The 20,268-nt window shown below is 48.5% G+C and overlaps 1 protein-coding gene across 21 annotated transcripts in view; it reads right to left on the reverse strand.

Moving 5' to 3' along the window:
- The window catches only part of ANKRD27 (ankyrin repeat domain 27), a 51,895-nt gene that overhangs the window by 10,646 nt on the left and 20,981 nt on the right, over positions 1-20,268 (reverse strand). For 14 of the 21 annotated variants that reach the window (XM_082366458.1, XM_082366457.1, XM_082366460.1 and 11 more), the window contains 11 exons: positions 19,756-19,888; positions 14,959-15,051; positions 13,780-13,907; positions 13,193-13,275; positions 12,243-12,358; positions 11,152-11,244; positions 9,546-9,743; positions 7,837-7,896; positions 7,627-7,746; positions 6,526-6,570; positions 4,417-4,539 (listed from right to left, as the gene is read on the reverse strand). In XM_082366458.1, the coding sequence (XP_082222584.1) occupies positions 4,417-4,539; positions 6,526-6,570; positions 7,627-7,746; positions 7,837-7,896; positions 9,546-9,743; positions 11,152-11,244; positions 12,243-12,358; positions 13,193-13,275; positions 13,780-13,907; positions 14,959-15,051; positions 19,756-19,888 (1,192 nt within the window). Of the gene's footprint in view, positions 1-4,416; positions 4,540-6,525; positions 6,571-6,746; positions 6,827-6,997; positions 7,121-7,626; positions 7,747-7,836; positions 7,897-9,545; positions 9,744-11,151; positions 11,245-12,242; positions 12,359-13,192; positions 13,276-13,779; positions 13,908-14,958; positions 15,052-18,450; positions 19,530-19,755; positions 19,889-20,268 lie in introns of those variants that run through there. The other 7 variants (XM_082366461.1, XM_082366468.1, XM_082366466.1 and 4 more) reach the window with 6 other exon arrangements.

Consider the following 20,268-nt stretch of genomic DNA (forward strand, 5'->3'; position numbering starts at 1 on the left):
ACATCCTCACTGGCATTTGGTGGTTTCACTTTTCACTAATTTTTATTTTAGCCATTCTGATAGGCGCATAGCGTTATCTCACTGTGGCTATAATTTGCATTTCCCTGATGGGTGATGACCTTGAACATCCTTTCATGTGCTTATTTGCCACATCTAAATGCTCTTCAATGAAATGTCTGTTCATTCCCTTTGCCCATCTTCTTATTGGTTTGTTTTCTTTCTTTACTATCGAGTTTTGAAAGTTCTTTATATATTCTAGATTCTGGCCCTTTGTCAGATATGTGCTTTGCAGGTACTTTCTTTTAGTCTGTAATCTGCCTGTATAGCTTCTTTGCATGGGTTTCCACAGGACAAGTTTGTAATTTAGAAGTCCAGCTTATCCATTTGCTCTTTATGGATCATGCTTTGGGTGTCAAGTCTAAGAACTCTTTGCTTAGCCCTGGATTCCAAAGATTTCTTCCTGTTTTTTTCTAAAAGTTTTATAATTTTACATTTTACGGTTAAGTCTGTGATCCATTTTGAGTTAATTTTTGTACAGGGTGTGAGTTTATGTTGAGGTTCATTTTTTTGCCTGAAGATGTCCACTTGCTCCAGCACTGTTTGTTGAAAAGGCCGTCCTTCCCCCACCAACTTGCTGTCAGTCAACCTCAGTTGACTATATATGTGTGGGTCTATTTCTGGGTTCTCTGTCTGTCCCAGGGATCTGTGTGTCTGTCCCTCCACCAGGGCCACACTGTCTTGATTACTGTAGCTACACAGTTAGCCTTAATATTGGGTAGAGTGATCCTAATTTATTCTTCTTTGCCAGGATCGTTTTAGATATTTTAGGGCCTGCGTCTTTCCATATAAATTTTAAAATAAGCTTGTCTAGACTGTCTACAAAAACTTTGTTAGGATTGTGATAGGAATTGCATTAAAACTGTAGATCTGGGGAGAAATAACATCTTTACTAGGTTGAGTCTTCACGATCTGATATATCTAATATTTACGCATTCTTTGACTTTTTTCATCATTTTGTGATTTCCAGCATACAGATCCTGTCCACGTCTTGTTTAGTGTATACCTAAGTAGTTCATTTTTTTTTTTTGAGCAGTTGTAAATGGCGTTGTATACATAGCATGTGTTCATTCATGTGCTAGCTGTCTAACTCAGTGTGTATGTCCCATGCTAAGAAAATTAATTTGACTTTACAAAACAGATATAATGGTGTTAGCCTTTGTACTGCAAGATAATACTACTTTATTAAAAAAGCTTCACCATGGATGTCTCTAACCTAAGAATATTGAAATGACTGAGTTTTTCATTCACTTGTAGCTTTTTCAGCTACAGGGTATTGTGTACATTGGGATGTACAACTTTTCTTCTGTCCGCATGCTGCTGGATACGTACAGTCCAAAAACTGACTTCCCCAAGGTGGGCTGCTGTGAAAAACAAAGGGATTAAAAAGGCAGATGCTGTTTCAAAGGATGTGATGTGAATGAAGTAGCACAGCCCTCAGGCCCATCAGTGACTGTATGGCTGGAAGCAGTTACTGTGTCTCTGCTGTCCTTCTGGTCATTTACCCACTCTGCTCTCCCCCACCTCACAGTTCATTAATTGTAGCAAGAAACTGAATTACACATTACAGCATCTGTTGAATTTATTGGATAAATTTATGTTCCTTGCTCTTTTAAAGCCTACTATCTTTTTCTCTTTTTGTAATTTCTCAAAAAGACACAAAAGTAAATTGCTTCATGCTGTGATTAAATTAAAACTATTCTTCTAGCCCAGTGGTGTGTTTAGAGTTTGCTCAGCGATGCAGAATAAACCGCTGATTACACACAACAACCTGGAAATCAGGCTGAGTGAACAAAGCCAATCCCCAAAGGTTCCATGCTGTATGATGACTTTTATATAACATTTTGAAATGACAAAATATTAGAACTGGAGAACAGATTAGTGGTTGCCAGGGGTCAGGGATGGTGGGTTGGGGTGACAGGGAGAGAGGTGGGTGTGATTATAAAAGGCAACATGAGTTATTCTCCTTGTAAGGAGAGAACTGTTCTGTACCTTGAATGTGGTGGTGGACACACAAACCTACACATGTGATAAAACTAAACAGAACGCAGGACAGTAATGGAAATACAAACAAAAATAAACGAATGGGACCTAATGAAACTTAAAAGCTTTTGCACAGCAAAGGAAACCATAAACAAGATGAAAAGACAACCCTCAGAATGGGAGAAAATATTTGCAAATGAATCAACGGACAGAGGATTAATCTCCAAAATATACAAACAGCTCATGCAGCTCAATATCAAAAAAACAAACAACCCAATCAAAAAATGGGCGGAAGGACTTCCCTGGTGGCGCAGTGGTTAAGAATCCGCCTGCCAGTGCAGGGCACATGGGTTCCAACCCTGGTCCAGGAAGATCCCACATGCTGCGGAGCAACTAAGCCCATGCACCACACTACTGAGCCTGCATGCCACAACTACTGAAGCCCATGCGCCCAGAGCCCATGTTCCACAACAAGAGAAGTCACTGCAATGAGAAGCCTGTGCACCACAACGAAAGAGTAGCTTCCACTCGCCGCAACTAGAGAAAGTCTGCACACAGCAACGAAGACCCAACGCAGCCAAAAATAAGTTAAAAAAAAAAAAATGGGTGGAAGACCTAAATAGACATTTCTCCAAAGAAGACATACAGATGGCCAAGAGGCACATGAGAAGATGCTCAACATCACTAATTGTTAAAGGAATGCAAATCAAAACTACAATGAGGTATCACCTCACACCACTTAGAATGGGCCTCATCAGAAAATCTACAAACAATATATGCTGGAGAGGGTATGGAGAAAATGGAACCCTCTTGACTGTTGGTGGGAATGTAAATTGATACAGCCACTATGGAGAACAGTATGGAGGTTCCTTAAAAAACTAAATAGAGAATTACCATACGACCCAGCAATCCCACTACTGGGCATATACCCTGAGAAAACCATAATTCAAAAAGACACATGCAAGGCTTCCCTGGTGGCGCAGTGGTTAAGAATCCACCTGCCAATTCAGGGGACATGGGTTTGAGCCCTGGTCCAGGAAGATCCCACATGCCACGGAGCAACTGAGCCCATGGGCCACAACTACTGAAGCCTGCACGCCTAGAGCCCATGCTCCGCGACAAGAGAAGCCACCACAATGAGAAACCTGTGTATGGCAACGAAGAGTAGCCCCTGCTCACTGCAACTAGAGAAAGCCCACGCACAGCAACAAAGACCCAATGCAGCCAAAAATAAATTAATTAATTAATTAATTAAAAAAAGACACATGCACCCCAATGTTCATTGCAGCACTATGTACAATAGCCAGGACATGGAAACAACCTAAATGTCCATCAACAGAGGAATGGATAAAGAAGATGTGGTACATATATACAATGGAATACTACTCAGCCATGAAAAGGAATGAAATTGGGTCATTTGTAGAGACATGGATGGACCTAGAGACTGTCATACAGAGTGAAGTAAGTCAGAAAGAGAAAAGCAAATATCGTATATTAACGCATATTTGTGGAATCTAAAAAAATGGTAGAGATGAACCGGTTTGCAAGGCAGAAATAGAGACACAGATGTAGAGAACAAATGTATGGACACCAAGGGGGGAAAGGGGGAGTGGGATGAATTGGGAGATTGGGATTAACATATATACACTAATATGTATAAAACAGATAACTAATGAGACCCTGCTGTATAGCACAGGGAACTCTACTTCACCTTGCTGTACAGTAGAAACTAACACAACACTGTAAAATAACTATACCCCATTTAAAAAAAAAACAAAACTAGACAGAACACGTAAATAAACACACGTGCAGGCATGTGCGCACACACACACACAAGCACAAATAAAACCGGGGAAATATGAGTAAGACGCATGGATTGTATCCGTGGTAATATCCTGGTCGGGATATTGTACTGTGTTTTGCAAGCTATTACTATTGGCGGAAACAGGGTAAAAGGCACAGGACTCTCTCTGTGCTTGGAGGGAGGGTCCTCCCGCAGAGGGTGCACCAACGGGAGCAAAGGCAGTGGGCAGTGGCTCTTGCCTGCATCCTCCCAAGGGACCACGGCCACATGGACGGAGACCCCTGGGCATGTCTGTTCATAAGCTCCTGCCTTGTGACTCAGGGGCCTTGAGAGCCACTGAAACACTAAGCCCGCATTCATGACCTTGTTCCCTGATCTGCCCATTCAGAGAGCAGGCAGCCGGAGCCAGATCCTGCATGAGTGTCCACTTTCCTCTACCTTGAGCTGTATCTCAGGGGACACCTACAACCAGCCACTCGGCCGTTAGCTGGCTGAGAAGCAGACAACTTTCCTAAGGGGAAAAAGAAGAATTTGCCCTCTACCCCCATCCCCCAACAGAAGAAAAGCCAAACCTTTTGAGCTGGAGCACATTTGGGGCACTGGCACAAGGGGTGACAAAATTCAAGATCCACCACCCTGAAAGCATCCTCCGCTTCATCCAGGTCCTCCTCCGTCCACTCCAACAGGTAACGCACCTGGCACCGGGCAGTAAGGAGAAATAGGGACTTAAAACCCATCCTCAGCTTCTTTACAAGTTATGGTATCTTAGACAGACAGACAGACAGACAGACACACACACACACACACACACACACTTCTCTAATCAGGACCTATTGATACATTTCCTCAACCACCAAAGTAACTTATAAATGATGGCTGCTCCCTCTTGAGGATTCCAGGGTTCACCTGTGCTCAAGCCTTGCTCAGTCCTTTCAGTAGTGACACAGAGAGACTGAGCTCCCATTTCTGCAGCTTGCGTTAGACTCTTTTCTTCTATCTTAAAAAGGGGCAGAGCGGTGTTGCTTCAGGGTGACGGCTTTAGAGCCCTAGTCCTGGAGCATCTCGTGAGCATCTCGTGTGCACCTCCTCTTACGTCATCTCACTGTCTGCTTTCAACAACCGGTCCGTCTCATCCTACGGGGGAGGAGACTCACTCCGGGGGCCACTGGTTCAAGGCCACAGGATGAGGAGGTGGTGGCCAGAACCTCATCACAGGCTCTCTGATGCCACGCCAGTGTCCTTTCCACTTTAAGGCCCTAGCCCACAGGTGAAAGCACTGAAAAGACCCCTAACAGGTCAAATTTATGTTCCGGTAAACACAAGTTTCTAGGATATTAAACGTGAGAAAAGAAAACAATATAAATTCGTTTCTAGGCCTGGTTCTGAGCACTGAGGAAGTCAGCAAAAGCCTGCAAGGAGTGACAAAGGGCCCCAGGAAGACCCGTGCAATCCCAAACATCCCCCGCTCCAGGTCCCTTCCACGTTTCTGACAACAGATGCTCCTCAGGGTGGAAACACCAAAGGCCTCACCTGAACCGGGACCTCACCTAACAGACTGGCGGGGACGGACCGGACCGAGGGCAGTTCCTCTTGGTGATTAGAAGGAACAAGACAGGGGAAGGGAGCCGAGGGGCGGCACCCTCGGGCACAGAGCAGACGCATCATGACACAGGGATGGTCACAGTCTCTTCTCCACACTGGCTCTCGCCGCGGCTCATAGGGAGCCTGAGGAACTCTTCCTTTGCTTCCCCCCAAGAACAGTGGGTGCCCTGGGGCTGGTCTCTCAAGGGGAGCAACAGCCAGATCCAGATGCCTGTGTCCTCCCCACCGAGTAACCATGTGTCAGGCTGATGGATTCACAGTGGCCTCTGGGCAGAGGCTAAGACACTGCCAACTACCTTCCGATTCTTAATACCCCGGAGGCTGTGATGATCAGATGCCAGGAACTTCTGTCCACCACCTCAAGCTCCATCACTGGCAAAAAGCACTCTTGAAACACACATCCCTGTGAAGCGCTCTTGTAAATCTGATCCACTCAGGCCTCCTAATCTGGTAAGCGCTAATTCACCCCTCCTTTTAAAGTGGAAGATAGAACAAATTCCTTTCAGGAAGCCAAAGGCAAGCCAGGGGAACTGCCCATGGGCGTCTCCAGTGATCTCATCATAGATGTTCCCTGACACCTTAGCACCATCTCGTTCGGACACTTGCTTGTGAGTCCTTGGAGCCCCAAGTCTGAGACTCAGCCTCCCAGCCAGGGATTCACACCGCCCACAACTCCTGCAGGGCCACACCAACGCCCTCTGGGCTCTGGCCTCCCCTTCGCCACCTCCACCCTTCCCCACCCGGTCTGTTCACCCTGCTCCCAGCGAGTGGACTCTGGCCCCGAGCCCGCACTCTGTGCCCCTGGACACAGGCTGGTCCTCTTGCCAAGATCGCTGCCCTCCTGGAATATGAATGTCTAAAGGGCAGGGATAGGCTCACACTGCAGCTTTATTCCACCCGCCTCGTTACTTGCAGGGGGCACGTCACATCCCATCACCAAGTACTCATGAAATGCACCCCTTCTGCGTGAACGTGAACAAAGAACCCTGACAGCTCCTGACTCACCTGGAGACAAGACACATGAGCACAGCTGCTTAAGCCGAGAGCAAGCTGCTTGAAATTCACTTCTAAAAACTCACCATTTCTAGGTCACCATCAGCAATGGCTCTTAAAAGTTTTTCTACCTTAATAAAAGGAAAAAGAATGTAAGGAAAATTATAATAATACAATAAGACTAGAAATAATAAAAACAACCTTCTGAAAACCTAGTAGCTTTCCTGTCTCTTGATCTCATTCAGTATCTTTCAAACACATCCCCAAAGTTGTTCAGAGAGGGCAACCAGGAGGGGCCGGCGTGCACCTTCCGCGTAAGGTCTGTAAGATGACCCGCCATTCACGTGGCACGGTGGGACGACAGCCACCTGGGAGCACAGGCGCTTCCTAAGAGGGCAGAAACCCTTCAGAACTGCATCTATTCAGCTCTCATTATCTGCCAGCTACAGGAACCATGAGGGCAGGCACCCCCCCTAGGAACGACTCCAGGCCTCTGTTAGACTCTGGAGCATGCCTCTTGGCTTTCTCTGCTGTGGTTCTGCATCGGGCTAGGCTTACTGGACCCTCCGAGAGCAGGTCACAGCCTGCAGGTGACAGGGGAGGAGGAGCCCGGGGTGGAGTCAGTGAGGGCTCCCCATCCGCAGGGGATGGGCACATCCACGCCACGGTCTGCTCTGTGGGCTGACGATGGACAAGGTCTAAGGTAGGTTAGACGGAAAAGAACACACAAACAAACAAAACAGGCTATGAGTCAGCGTTTACAAAACGCAATGTGTGAGAACATGTGCACGTCTACGTAAACTCTGCAGGAAGTCAGGAACGAGACACATCAGGTTAACAGGGGCGCTGACAGAGCGGGAGATAAGGGCAGAGAATTTACTTCGTAAAATGATCTTAAAGCAGTGGACCTACAGGTGACTTTACCTGTACTTTTCTTAGAATACCCCCCATCTCTCTCTCTCACACACACACACACACACACACACACGTCCGTCCGTGAAGGGCAAGCAGGGTGAGGCTGGCCGGGCTCCCCTCGAGGGCACTGACCTTCACCACAGCAGACACGCTGCCCCAGAGGCGGCGAGCAGGCTGGCGGGGTGGCCCTCGCCAGGCCGGGGCTCTCTAGCTGCCCCCAGAACACAGGCCGCCCCCCCGCCCCTCTCTGCCCTCCGGTCTGGGGGCCTCACCTCCCTGTAGTCCTTTCTGGGCTCCTCTTGCCTGGAGCTCAGCGACGCGGAGGAGAAGCTGGAGGCGGAGGAGCCCTGGCTGATGGAATCCACGGAGCACTGAGGGGGCCGCGCAGGCACCTGCAGCCAGGGAGCCCGGTGAGGGGTGGGTGAGGGCCAGACAGAGGCTGGTCTCAAGTAGGGCCGGCAAGCGCAGCCCCGTTCTCTTACCTCTGAAGACTTCTGCCCCCTCTCGACGGACGGATGGTGGGCTTCCATCATGGACAGAATCTAGGAGGCCAAAGGGGACGCGAAAAGTACTGAGATGGGTCGCCAAGGTCTCATCGCCCCTATGGCCCCACTGCACCCACCTCCTCGGAAAGCCACGTGGCCCAGCCAAGCCCTCAGAGAGACAGGGGGGACACCAAGGCCCAGAGCGGGTGGGAACCTACTCAGGACCACGCTAAGTTCATCAGGAGGAGCCAGTGCTCCCCACGAATGGCTCAGTGGACAAGGGAAGCCCAGGCACAGGGGGGCCTCAAAGGCTGCCTCATCCAGCCTGGGCTGGTGGTCCACGGGCCTGAAGTGTGACCGTTCCACTGGCAGCCATGGGCCTTAAGTGGGACCAGCTCGGAGCTGAGCCCAGAAGGCCGTCTGCTCCTTGTGTCTGCAGAGCTCCCTCGGAAGGGCCTTTGGAGAAGCTCCAGTGCAGAGGTGCCCTCAGCCCCTCATGGGCATCTCAGGCCAAGGGTGGTATCACCCAGTTCCGTGGCTCTGGCTGCTACAAAGCTGAGACCCCGGGAGGGCATGGGCAGCTGAGGCCCCTGGGTCAGGAGCAGGGATTTAAACCTTCAAAAACCACACTCCTACAGGTCTTATGTTGTGTTCTTATCACACACACAAAATAATAATAATAATCTATAAATAAAGAGGGCGGGAGGAAACTTCTGGAGGTGATGGATGTATTTATGGCACAGATTGTGGTGTTGGTCTCATGCGTGTGGACTTGTCTCCAAGGTCATCAAGTTGTATACACTAAATATGTACAGCTTTTTGTATGTCAATCATCCCTCAATAAAGTGGTTTAAAAACAAAAACTGTGCTACTCCTATAAGAAGACATAAACAAACTAAAAGAACTCCCTAGAAGAGGACTGGAAATTATAAAACATCAAGAGGCAGAAAGTAGGGCCTGTGCAAAGGGAGACACTTGGAGACCTGTATTAAAACGGCATCACCTATGTGAGCCACTAGCCGGGATGCTCTGGGCCTCAGGACCTCGGATGGCCATCGCACGTGGCCCTAGGCTTCCTCTGGCTAGTTGGCCAAACACGCTTCTCTGCGGACACCCCTTCAACAGAGCTGCTGCTGGGAAGGCCTGGCCTCTGGAAGCTCCCATCGCTCCCCACCTGCTCATGAGCAAGCAGTGCACGACATGTGGCCCCAAACTACGTGCTTCCAGAAATTACCAGCAGGACGTGCTAGTAGTTCATTAATGAATCATTTACGAAGGAAATTACACCCAACGATGTTCGAAGTTGGCCAAATCAGAATAAAGTTTTAGACGCTGAGGGTGAAGGAACAGGAAAACAGAGCTGATGCTTGCTGCTTCCAACACCCCGTCCCCGCTCTTCCCGGCCGGAGCCACCGTCCCATTTCCTCTCACTCCACCTGCCCAGAAACCAACAGCACTCAGAGGCCGGGGCAAACTCTGCTGGGAGCAGCTCTTGGCATGACACTGAGAAAAATGCCTACTAAGATGGAAAATAAGATGAACAGGTAAAACCCATGAACGACCAGGTCCCGAGCGCAGCAGAGAGGATGCGGCCAAGTTCTAGCCTTGGGGACTAATGCACAGTGTGAACAGCACGGCCAAGACCCAAGCTGCGGATGCTGATATTGTTTAAAGTCATACTGCTGCTCCGAGATGAAAAAGGCTACCTTTGAGTTTAATGCACACTTGAGGGGCGTTTCCTTCAGCCTGTTCTGGATCTCTGTGGACGCTCCGTTCTGTAGCAACGTCTCTATGATGCTTTGGTAACCCCAGCGGGCAGCGATGTGCAGGGGAGTGTCTCCTTTCTCGTTACCAATATCTAGTCTGCAGGACTGCACGTCATAGTAGACCAGAGCCTTCACACACTGCAAACAGAATGGGAAAGGCCACCGTGAACTCACACGCCCGGCCTCGGGCAGATCTGTGCAGCCCGCAGCCTCGGCCCACGTCCCAATTCGATCAAGGCGCCATCGGCCAAGCAAACATACAGTAACAGAACATTAGACCTCCAGGGTTCCAGATCACCTGATCAGGACACATCGTTCCTGTTTTTTTTTTTTTAAAGAACCCAACTGTCAATCAATAAGAAATGGCTGAATAAATTGTCACACATCACGTGCAGAAAGGAGTCACCAGAGCAGGCCTGAGACCGCCATCACTGGAAAGGCCTGCTTGCAAGGCTGGCCCCCTTGACTTGCGATGTTCCTTGGGAGCTTGGATTTGGGGAGTGTTCTCACAGTCCCCTGACTGATGAGAGGGGCTCACTGGGCCTAGTTTGTCCAACAGTGGTTTATGCTGAACACCTGCTGTCCTTCTGGGAGTCTGGAATGTTGAAATGTTCTAGGCAAAAGGGTGTTCACACGACCGGCCTCCAACCAAAATCTTGGGCATTGAGTCCCTAATGAGCTTCCCGGGTGGAAAACACTTTGCACGTGTTGTTAACGACTCGTTGCTGGAGGAATAAGCTGTCCTGAGTGACTCCACAGGGAGATGCTCTTGGAAGCCTGCACCTCATTTCCTCCGGACTTCATCCTTGGACCTTCCCTTTGGCTGATTTTGCTCGGTGTCACTTTACTGCAGTAAATCACAGCTATGAATACAACCATATGCTCATCCTGTGAGCCCTCCTAGCACACCACTGAACTGGGGAGTGGTCTTAAGGTCCCTGACACAACACACGTCATAGACTTTGTGTAGCGATTACAGAACGGGTTAGATCTACATTTATTGACCTATGGGATATCCATGATTAAGTTAGGAAAATAAGCTGCATAAAATTGTGTAGGGTATGATCTCGTTTTCGCTCATCAACCACCTAACCCAGGCTCAACCCACGTCTGTATAAATCTACCCGGATATTACCATGGAGAGAAGCGAGAGAGTGGTTAGGAAAAAAAGTAACACACACACACACACACACACACACACACACACAGAGTTAAATATTAAGCAAACACGGAAATGATGAAATTCCTTGATATTTCTTTAAAAATATAAAATGTAAAAATTGAGTATGAAGAAAGGTAAGAAGTAGATGGCAGCGGGGATGAATGCACATGATTTCATTTCAGGAAAAGACAATTACGTTTTTGATTTCTGTTATTTCAATACAGCATCTGTAATGTGTTTTTAAATTTTTTAATTAAAAAAATTATCTGCCAAATGCTCCAATAACTGTCGACATAAAATACGACATTCAGCCAACTGGAAATTCACTCTTCTCTGTGAGAAAGGGTAAACACGGCCGCCCTCGGCGCAGCAAGGACCACTTACGTCTTCGTGGCCGTAGGTGCAGGCCAGGTGCAGAGGGGTGTTGCCGTTGTTGTCTTGCACTTCGGCGCTGGCTTTGTAGTGCAGCAGCAGCAGCTTCCAAAGGAGAGGGGAGCGCAGTGAGCACCAGCAAGCCCAGGAGAGCAGGCGCGTGCTTCCGCAGGAGCACGGCCTCCAGCCTCACAGCGGGAAGTCGCTGGTCTCCATTTTCAACCTTATCTACTTACACTACAATTAAAATTATGTCAACCCTATAATAGAAAATAATCTGAAAAGGAATATATACTATATATATATAGAGAGAAAAACATTATATATATATACACACACACATATATATCTGAATCACTTTGCTATACACCTGAAACTAACCCACTGTAAATCAACTATACTTTGAAACAAAAAAATTTTTACATTTTAAAAAACAAAAGCAAAAAATATTATCATCACTCTCATCCTTCCTGATAAAAAGTTTAGAGATTACTAAAAAAAAAAAAAAAAAAAAAAGAATGGATATATGTTTATGAATAACTGATTCACTTTGCTGAACACCTGAAACTGACACAACACTGTAAATCAACTCTACTCCAATACAAGTTAAAAAAAGAAAAAAGAAAGAAAGAAAAACAACCCCCATCAATCACTAGCAGTAACTGAGGCACTTTATGTACCAAACAACTTAAGCTGAAATTGAAACATCACTGATTGGCAAAATAATTGTGCCTTTCTAGTTTCTGGCCCGTCTTCTCATCAGTAGGTGTTAAGTCTACGGGAAAGTCCATCTCGGGGCCCTATTTAAAATATTTCTAGTATCCTGGGGGTGGGTGAAGGAAAATCCTATCTCATTATTAAAAAGTATGATACCAAAAAAAAAAGTTTAGAGATTAAAAAAAATCTACAGCCCTACCCTTCTTCCCCCATATTACCGTGACATTTCAAATCTACACCTAACAGCTTTTGCCCAGCAGACCCTCGGCGAGGTGCCTAAGACCCCAGCCCTCCCTGCGGCCCGACCAAGCCAGCGTGGAACACAGGAGGGGCCAGCCCTGCCAAGCCGCGCGCAGAGCCCAGCCCGTCCGAGCCCAGCTGCTCACCGTCACGCTCTGACAGCCCTTCTGACACGCGAGATGGAGCGGCGTGGAGCCATGGTAGTCTGTAGCGTTCACCACCGCGCCCTTGGAAACCAGAAAGTCGATGAGGGACGCCTGCCCTACAGAACAGAAGGGAAGAGAGCAGGCTTTCCAAACCCTGCAAGCGAAGCCACGGCACTATTTCACCCTCTCATCCCCCGGCACAAGACACGCCGGGAGGCATTTTTCTGCTTGGGGGGAACCAGTGCTAACGTGAAGTCAGACTCTGCAGATTCCAAACACTCTGGGGTGGCCCCTGGAGGGGACTCGGCTCCAGTCCAGCCCCCAGCCACAGAAGGCAGGAGAAAAGAGCCTTAGACGTCCGCAGAAGAGTCCATGGTGCATCAATCCACAGGATGGAATATCGTGCAACCAGTAAAAAAATACTGACATGGAGAAATGTTCTCAACGTGTCGCCGAGTGAAAAAAGCACCGTACAGAAAAGTATGATCCCCACAGCATCATCTGTTTTATACACACACACTCACAAGCATGCTGACATTTCAGACAGTCATGAATCAAAATGATCTCTGGGAGACAGAAGGATGGCGGGTGATACTACAGATGTTTGTGTTTGTGTTTTCTACCTTGAATGCGCACATTTTTTTTTTGCATGTGCACTTTAAAAGACAGTATAGCACAGAGAACTATATTCAATACCCTATGATGAACCATACTGGAAAAGAATGTTTAAAAAAAAAAGAATAAAAAAATAAATTAAAGACACTAAAGTTATTTTTTTTAAAGGAGGAGTATAAGAACCCCAATTCTGAGGCCATTCTCATAGTGCAGATTCAAGCCTTCCCTGGCTGGACCACCAGCCCAGGGGCAGCACCAGGCATCCACACGGTGAGACCCAGCAGCCACCCTCTCTCTGCAGGGCCGCCCTCGGCCCCATCCCTTTGCCCACGTACCGCAGAGGGCAGCCACATGGAGCGGTGTATGACCCCTGTCGTCTCTGGAAAATGGAGTAACAATGGAGGGGTCATTCAGCCTCCTAAAAGAGAAAGAGGATACAGAGAAATACACCAGGGTCCTGGGACAAGAAGACAGATCTCCGGGTATGATCCAAGCTGGGTCTCCTCTACCGTGTCCCAGAGAGCAGAAGCCCCGACTTCCGCAGGGCCTCTCTCCCCGCCCACCCCTCCAGGCCTTGACAACCAGCAAAAGAGCCCAATAAGGATAAGGGGAAACCAAAAAGGTTACAGGCGGGAGCTGACAGTCCTCCCATCCTAAAACCCACTTTCCGAGCCTGGGGCACGCCCTCTGCCCACCTCCCCTGGTAAAGCAGCCGAGCAGGGTGCCAGGTATGTTTACAATCTTTATTCCACCTGATTCTCCAAAGGGGCAGACGTTACTCTCTCCACTTCACAGCAGAGGAAGCAGAGTGCAGCGAGGATAAGTTCCTTATTCCAAATCTCACAGCAAACAAGTGGGAAAGTTCCGCCCAGGCCCCGAGTCTCCCCTTTCCTGGAGCTGAGCCCACATAGGACCCTCGTACCCAGAGACGAGTTTCTCACAGTCATCACAGAAGCACAGAGGGTGACACATCTTTTGGACGGCATCTTTATCTCGGTCTTCCTGGCTCAGAAGTCTTTCCACTTCTTTCTGGTTACCTGATGCGATGTGCTAAAAAGTGACATCAAAAGCACTATTGATATGAAGGAACTAAGGTGTGAATTTTCTGAGCGTCCTTACAGAAACACACATCTACGTATGGATGGATGAAACAATTTGCTCTCTGGGCCTTGTTTAAAAATAATTTGGGTAGATGGGGAAAAGTGGGGCGGGGGGATAGAAATGAAACAGGATTGGGAGATGGCTACGCGGGGGTTCCTTCATTGTACTACTTTCTTTTATTTTTATAAATGTTAGGGTTTTTCCAAAACTAAAAAAAACAACAATATGACAAAATTTCCAGAGCAACAGGAGTAGGGGGGCAATACATCCTGAGCCTTGGTGTAGATTTTGACCCCTCATTAGAGGGTCAAATCGTCTTGTAATCTAATAGAGCCTTGGTTTGCAGAACAGCTGTAATTATCACAAGACCCCATCAACAAGCAAACCTGCAGGGCTCACCCCTGTGATGCCTGGATGTATTCCCCACAGGGAGTGAGATGTTCTGAGGGGTGCATAGCTCTGGGTCCTCCATGGAACCCACTCTGGCCCCGGGTGGCCCTCTGACGACTGCCTCGTAGGGAACCTCGCCAGCCTCCCAGCGGCAGATCAGATCTGAGGAAGGAGCCGCCTGCCTGTGCCTGAGGATCAAACCACCACCACGTGCCTTGCTCCCAGCCCAGCACACTCACACAAACATCTGCAACTGGGGCTCCCGGAGCCGAGAAGAGGCACCAGTTCTGGCAGAGCTGCCAGTGAGGTGCCACTGAGCTGACTGTGAAGGACCGGCCATGTTTCGCCAAAGGGGGAGAGGAGGACAGCCGGGCAGAGGGTTCCACACGCAGGGCCCGGTGCCCTCGCTATGCTGCCCAGAGGGGCTACAGCGCAGCTCACGTCGGGGGAGACGGGCAGCCGAGCTGATCCAGAGTCCCTATCCCTCCCTTGAGCACAAAACGAACTCCTGCATTGAACTACGCGGACCACCCTGATGGATTCTACAGAGGTGTGGGAGGATGGAGGGCCCCTCACACATCTGTGCCCGCAGGACCTCTGCGTGTCTTACCTGAAACAAGCAGTCAATGGGAGTCGAGGTCATCTGAGACAGCAAGCTCATTCTCTGCTTAAGGAACAGTCTGTCTCCAAATCCCTCGGACTCCTGCAGGAAAAGCCGACAATCCGTTTTATCACACGTCATGAGCTGTCAGTGCAGATCCTTGAAAACAGAGGACCCAGGAACGATCCCTGCTGTTTCCCACAAAACAGGACCGGCAGTGCCTCTCCCCGCCCCAGGGAGCTGCACAACAGACCCTCATCAGGCTGGGAGAGGGGCTCCCCGTCTGCCTCTCCAGGAAGTGGGGCTCTGATGACAGCTTCCCGGCAGGAATCTGGGAGGGGGCAGCATGCTGGCTCCGTGTGTGTGTGTGTGTGTGTGTGTGTGTGTGTGTGTGTGTGTGTGTGTGTGTGTGTGTGTGTGTGTGTGTGTGTGTGTGGAATGTGGCATCTCTAAGTGTGGAATGTGGCATCTCTAAGTGTGGAATGTGGCATCTCTAAGCGTGAAAAGTGGCATGCACACAGCACCATCCCCCACGTGGAAACCTGGATTGTCCCGGCCTCCCCCTCCTCTCAGAACATCTGTCCTAATGCCTGCAGAGCCCCTGTTCGCTGCATGTTACCTGGGCCCCCAGAGGAACCATGTGACAGGCTGGTCTACCCTTCCCAGTGTGAACCAGCAAGAGAGAGAAGGGTCCTGCTTTTTGAACATACTTACTAAGACATCAGACAACACGGCCACTGGCCCGAAGTCCAATAAAATATGGGGTCCACCCCAATGAATAAACTCAGGTCTTCATAGTGCAGGTAATTTTTACCTAGATATAGAAATCTAAAAATGTATCCTTTCTCTAGGAAATCATTTCTAGTGAGATACTTCAATGCTCACTTGAGCACCTGTGACTAAATTGGTAACAAATTAACTTCCTTGAAAAGAATCTTGGTGGGAGACAGATGGAATTGTTTCCAGCCAGCTGCTGCCAGAAGAACTCACCAAACCCTGAGAAAATTATGGGAACATTTCTCTCTGTGGCCCCCTAGGTTCTGATGAAGAGGTCCAGTTAAAGAGAGAGCTGTCAGCACTTCTGCGGCCCACTGCCAAGCAGGGCCCCTCACGCCAGCCGCCCTCACGGGGGCGTCTTGGCAAACAAACACCAACCCTCAGACGTAGAGCCACCTTTGCTCCCAGTCGGTATATGCTGTGTAAGGCTCGATCAACCTGTTTTATTCAGGGATTTACAGCTGAGCTGTAAATCAGAGAAACATTAACGACCTTATTGTTCAGGTAAATTTGGGGCTCTTTCCCCCACTTAGGTGACTGTTTGAAGGGCACTGATGAAAAGAGGCAGGTCTTCCAGGACTGACTGGTCAGGGAAGGATGAGCAACCAGAAGAGATAGCATATCAGCTAAGACCAATTTGGGAAAAGGGTAAATACTATTTATTGGAAGCCCAGTATTGTGAAAAAGACCTGCAAAGCTGGAGCAGAGAAGGGTGGAGAGCCTTTCAAGGTTCTCCTCCATTTTTTTCTGTCCACAAAGGTAAATCTAGAGTCATCCCAGTAATGGTTATTTTCAAAAAAGCTCAAGTCTTCATTAATGAACATGCTTAAAGAATGTTTACGGTCATCTCAAGTATGATTATGTCTTGGGGAGAAAATTTCTGGGAAACTACATTATAGTATATAAAGAGTCAATAGTAAAACATAATTTGATTTCCTAACACTTAGTCCTTAATGCTTTTCAGAAACCTCACCTGCTGTGTGGAGATACACTTGGGCTCTTTCCCCGGGAAATTCTATCAATACCAACAAGCAGCCGTGGCCTCGCACTTTCCTAGATGGAACTGCACTAAGGCACAGGCAATGCCACAGACGGAATCCCAACGCTGGCATCACAAAAGACAAGGAAGCCACCACAACACCTGCTCTGTCCATAAAGGTAAAAGGACATCTCTCAGGCCTGACCCACTCAAGACCCAAGGCTCGGGCTCCATGGCCAGCCGAGAGGATGATGCAACCTTGTCGCAAGTCCAGGGGGACCAACCACCCTCCAATCCGGGAGGGCAGGACCAGGGTCTGACAGCCCAGACAAGAGGGGCGCACTGGGCTGTGTCCCCCCCTTGCCCACCCAAGCTCATGGCCATCCTTGGGGCTATCCACGCAGGATGCACCAGAGAGCCAGGAAACAGAGACATCCAGATGCAGGTGTTGCAAGATCAAGGAAGGGCATCAGTATCACTTCACACTTCGAAAAGGCACTTTCAAATATGCCATTTGATCTTCGCAACCACCTGGCAGGGGTGAAATACACAACACGATCCCCAGTGTAGACAGGAGGGACAGAGGCTCAGAGAGACAAACAGATTTGCCCAAGGGCTGCACGCAAACCAACACCAGCACAAGAGGGGCCGCCCCTCAAACACTCCCACAAGCCCACTTGGAATATTTTCTGAAGGAAAAGTGTGTGTGAGAAGCTGCCTGTTAGAGTTTGGTCAACTACCTCTCTACTCTCTGGCCAAAGGCCTTCAAGCATTGGACTTCCTGCCTACATGCCACGGAAAGTAAGAAAGCAGGATGGTTGTGGTACAGGATGGGTGCAGCAAGGGGGGACGGGAGCACCTTCAAGAGGTGGGCACCTCCCTCCAGGTGACAAGGGGCACCCCTGGCCCCAGCAAGGAGCATCAGGCAAGTCCTCTGCAGGGTAGTGGGTCCAGGAGGGGAGACCCATCAGAAGGAAAGAACCAGAAGGGCAGGGCCATGATAGAAAACCTCCGCAGGCACCACGGGAACAACACGTGTTCCTAGAACCTCACAGAAGACAATTCAAACTAAGAAATCTTGCTGCCCAACTCTGGAAGTGAGCAGCATTTCTTTTTTTTTTTTTTTTTATAAATTTATTTATCTATTTATTATTTTATTTTTGGCTGCACTGGCTCTTTGTTGTTAGGCGCGGGCTTTCTCTAGTTGCGGGGGCCACTCTTCGTTGCGGTGCACAGGCTTCTCATTGCTGTGGCTTCTCTTGTTGCGGAGCACGGGCTCTAGGCGTGCCGGCTTCAGTAGCTGCGGCATGCACACAAGGCTCAGTAGTTGTGGCTCGTGGGCTCTAGAGCGCAGGCTCAGTAGTTGTGGCACACGGGCTTAGTTGCTCCGTGGCATGTGGGATCTTCCCGGACCAGGGCTCGAACCCGTGTCCCCTGCCTTGGCAGGTGGATTCTTAACCACTGCACCACCAGGGAAGCCCCGAGTGGCATTTCTGACTCTGCAGACCTGTGTGTATGCAGAGGCGTCCGTGAACACACACATGTGCATTCTAGAATGTTAATGATTTCCCCCTAAATTAGAAACAACTTTTCACGAGAGTCACAGCCAGCCACATCTGAGATGAGATGCACAGCCTCTAATTTCACCTGCGTATGTGTGTGGGCAATCAAATCAGAGCAGAACTTAATTCTTCAGCAAGCACCATGATACTGTTGGGCTACGTGCCAGCAAGTGCAGCATAAGCTCAAATTCTGGTTAAAAATATAATTGTATAAGTACAGAAAAAAGACATATACCAAAATGTTAATAAGTCATCCCCAACTAGTGTGTTTATGGGAGGCTTTTGTTGTCTTCGCTGCTACTTTTTATATTTCACATATTATTTATAAGCAAATAGTTTTCTAATCAGAAGAAAATAGAACTATTCATTTTAGGGAAAAAGTATACAAGGCTATCTACAATACAATTTCAATTATGTAAAGTATACATGGCAAGGAAAAAGACTAGAAAATATATAAACATGTTAACAATGAATGAACTCAGGGAACTGCTTGTACCCGAGTGCTCCTGTCTGAACAGGCCTATGTTTTCCACATGTTTCAACTTATTACTTTGGGAGCTTCTAACATCAGGGGAAAATTAAGATCAAGTGAGTGTTCCATCCTCAGGACTCTTGGTGTTTTTTTGTTGTTTTTTTTTTTTTTTTGGCTGCGTTGGGTCTTCGTTGCTGCATGCGGGCTTTCTCTAATTGTGGCGAGCGGGGGCTACTCTTCGTTGCGGGGCAGTGGCTTCTCTTGTTGCGGAGCACGGGCTCTATGTGCGTGGGCTGCAGTAGTTGCAGCATGTGGGCTCAGGAGTTGTGGCTCGCAGGCTCTAGAGCGCAGGCTCAGTAGTTGTGGCGCACGGGCTTAGTTGCTCCGCAGCATGTGGGATCTTCCTGGACCAGGGCTTGAACCCGTGTCCCCTGCGCTGGCAGGCAGATTCTTAACCACTGGGCCACCAGGGAAGTCCCAGGAGTCTTGGTTTTTAATACAGAAATCTCTTCATTCGATTGATTTCAACTTTGCAATTTCTGTGAGTACTGTCACGTTTTGCTGGTTGGTATGCAGTGAAATAAGCCAGCAGTGCAATCTTGGTTCAAGAGTCTCACAGTTCTCATGGGAACATAATCACCTCCACTAGCCAAAGCTCACCAACCAACCAAGAAAATAATAATAGGGCCACTGAGTCCTGAAAACTGCAGACGTCAGTAATCTCATCTCTTGCCCATCGTGATCAGGATACCCCAATTCACCGCTTCTAGCTTCCCCTTCTGCCCGTGTGCTTTTGAGGATGACAAGGATTAATGAAGCAGATCAACAATGTGAAAGCCAAGATAACGCACAAACTTTCACAACCTACCGGGTGCTAGTGTTCACTCACTGGGCTGAGGCCCCATTCTCTCGGGAGAGCATCTCTGACTGTCCCTCCCCCACACCACCCTGAGAACCCCATCACACACACGCCGTGACACCCACAAAGAAAGGGCAGAGAAGGAGGGAGGTCTCACCGGTGGCTTAACGGAGAGGCTTCCCTGCCGAATATACTCAATTGCAGCCTCAACTGAGGTCAGGCAGTATCCCAGTTCATCTTTTGCTGAGCTGCTAAATCTGAAGTTTTTGATATAACTCAAATTTGCCATCCTAATAAAAGGAAGAAAAAAGTTTTATTGTTGTATACCCAATTAACACTTTGGCAGAAACAGTGCTATTGGCTCCATCGTCAAGTCGGTTAGCTCCAGGGAGCTAGGGCTGCTTCTCCCTGGATCTTTATTTAGAGGGAGCACAATTAGGAAAATAAGTAAAGCTACTTGCGACTTTCCTGGAATGGGCTAGCTTTTAGAAAGCTGGTTATTATAAAGGGAACTTGCATCTCTGTGGGAAAAGGACGGGCTTTGGCGCCAGACAGAATTGGAGTCTGCTTCCCACTCAGCCACTGACCAGCCACATGCTCCAGAATGAGAAACGTAAGCTCGCTGGGCCTCAGTTTCCCCACCTGTACATGGAAGGACAGCCACCCTTTG

Source organism: Balaenoptera borealis (genome assembly GCF_965194805.1).
Source record: "Balaenoptera borealis genome assembly, chromosome: 19".
Taxonomy (NCBI): domain Eukaryota; kingdom Metazoa; phylum Chordata; class Mammalia; order Artiodactyla; family Balaenopteridae; genus Balaenoptera; species Balaenoptera borealis.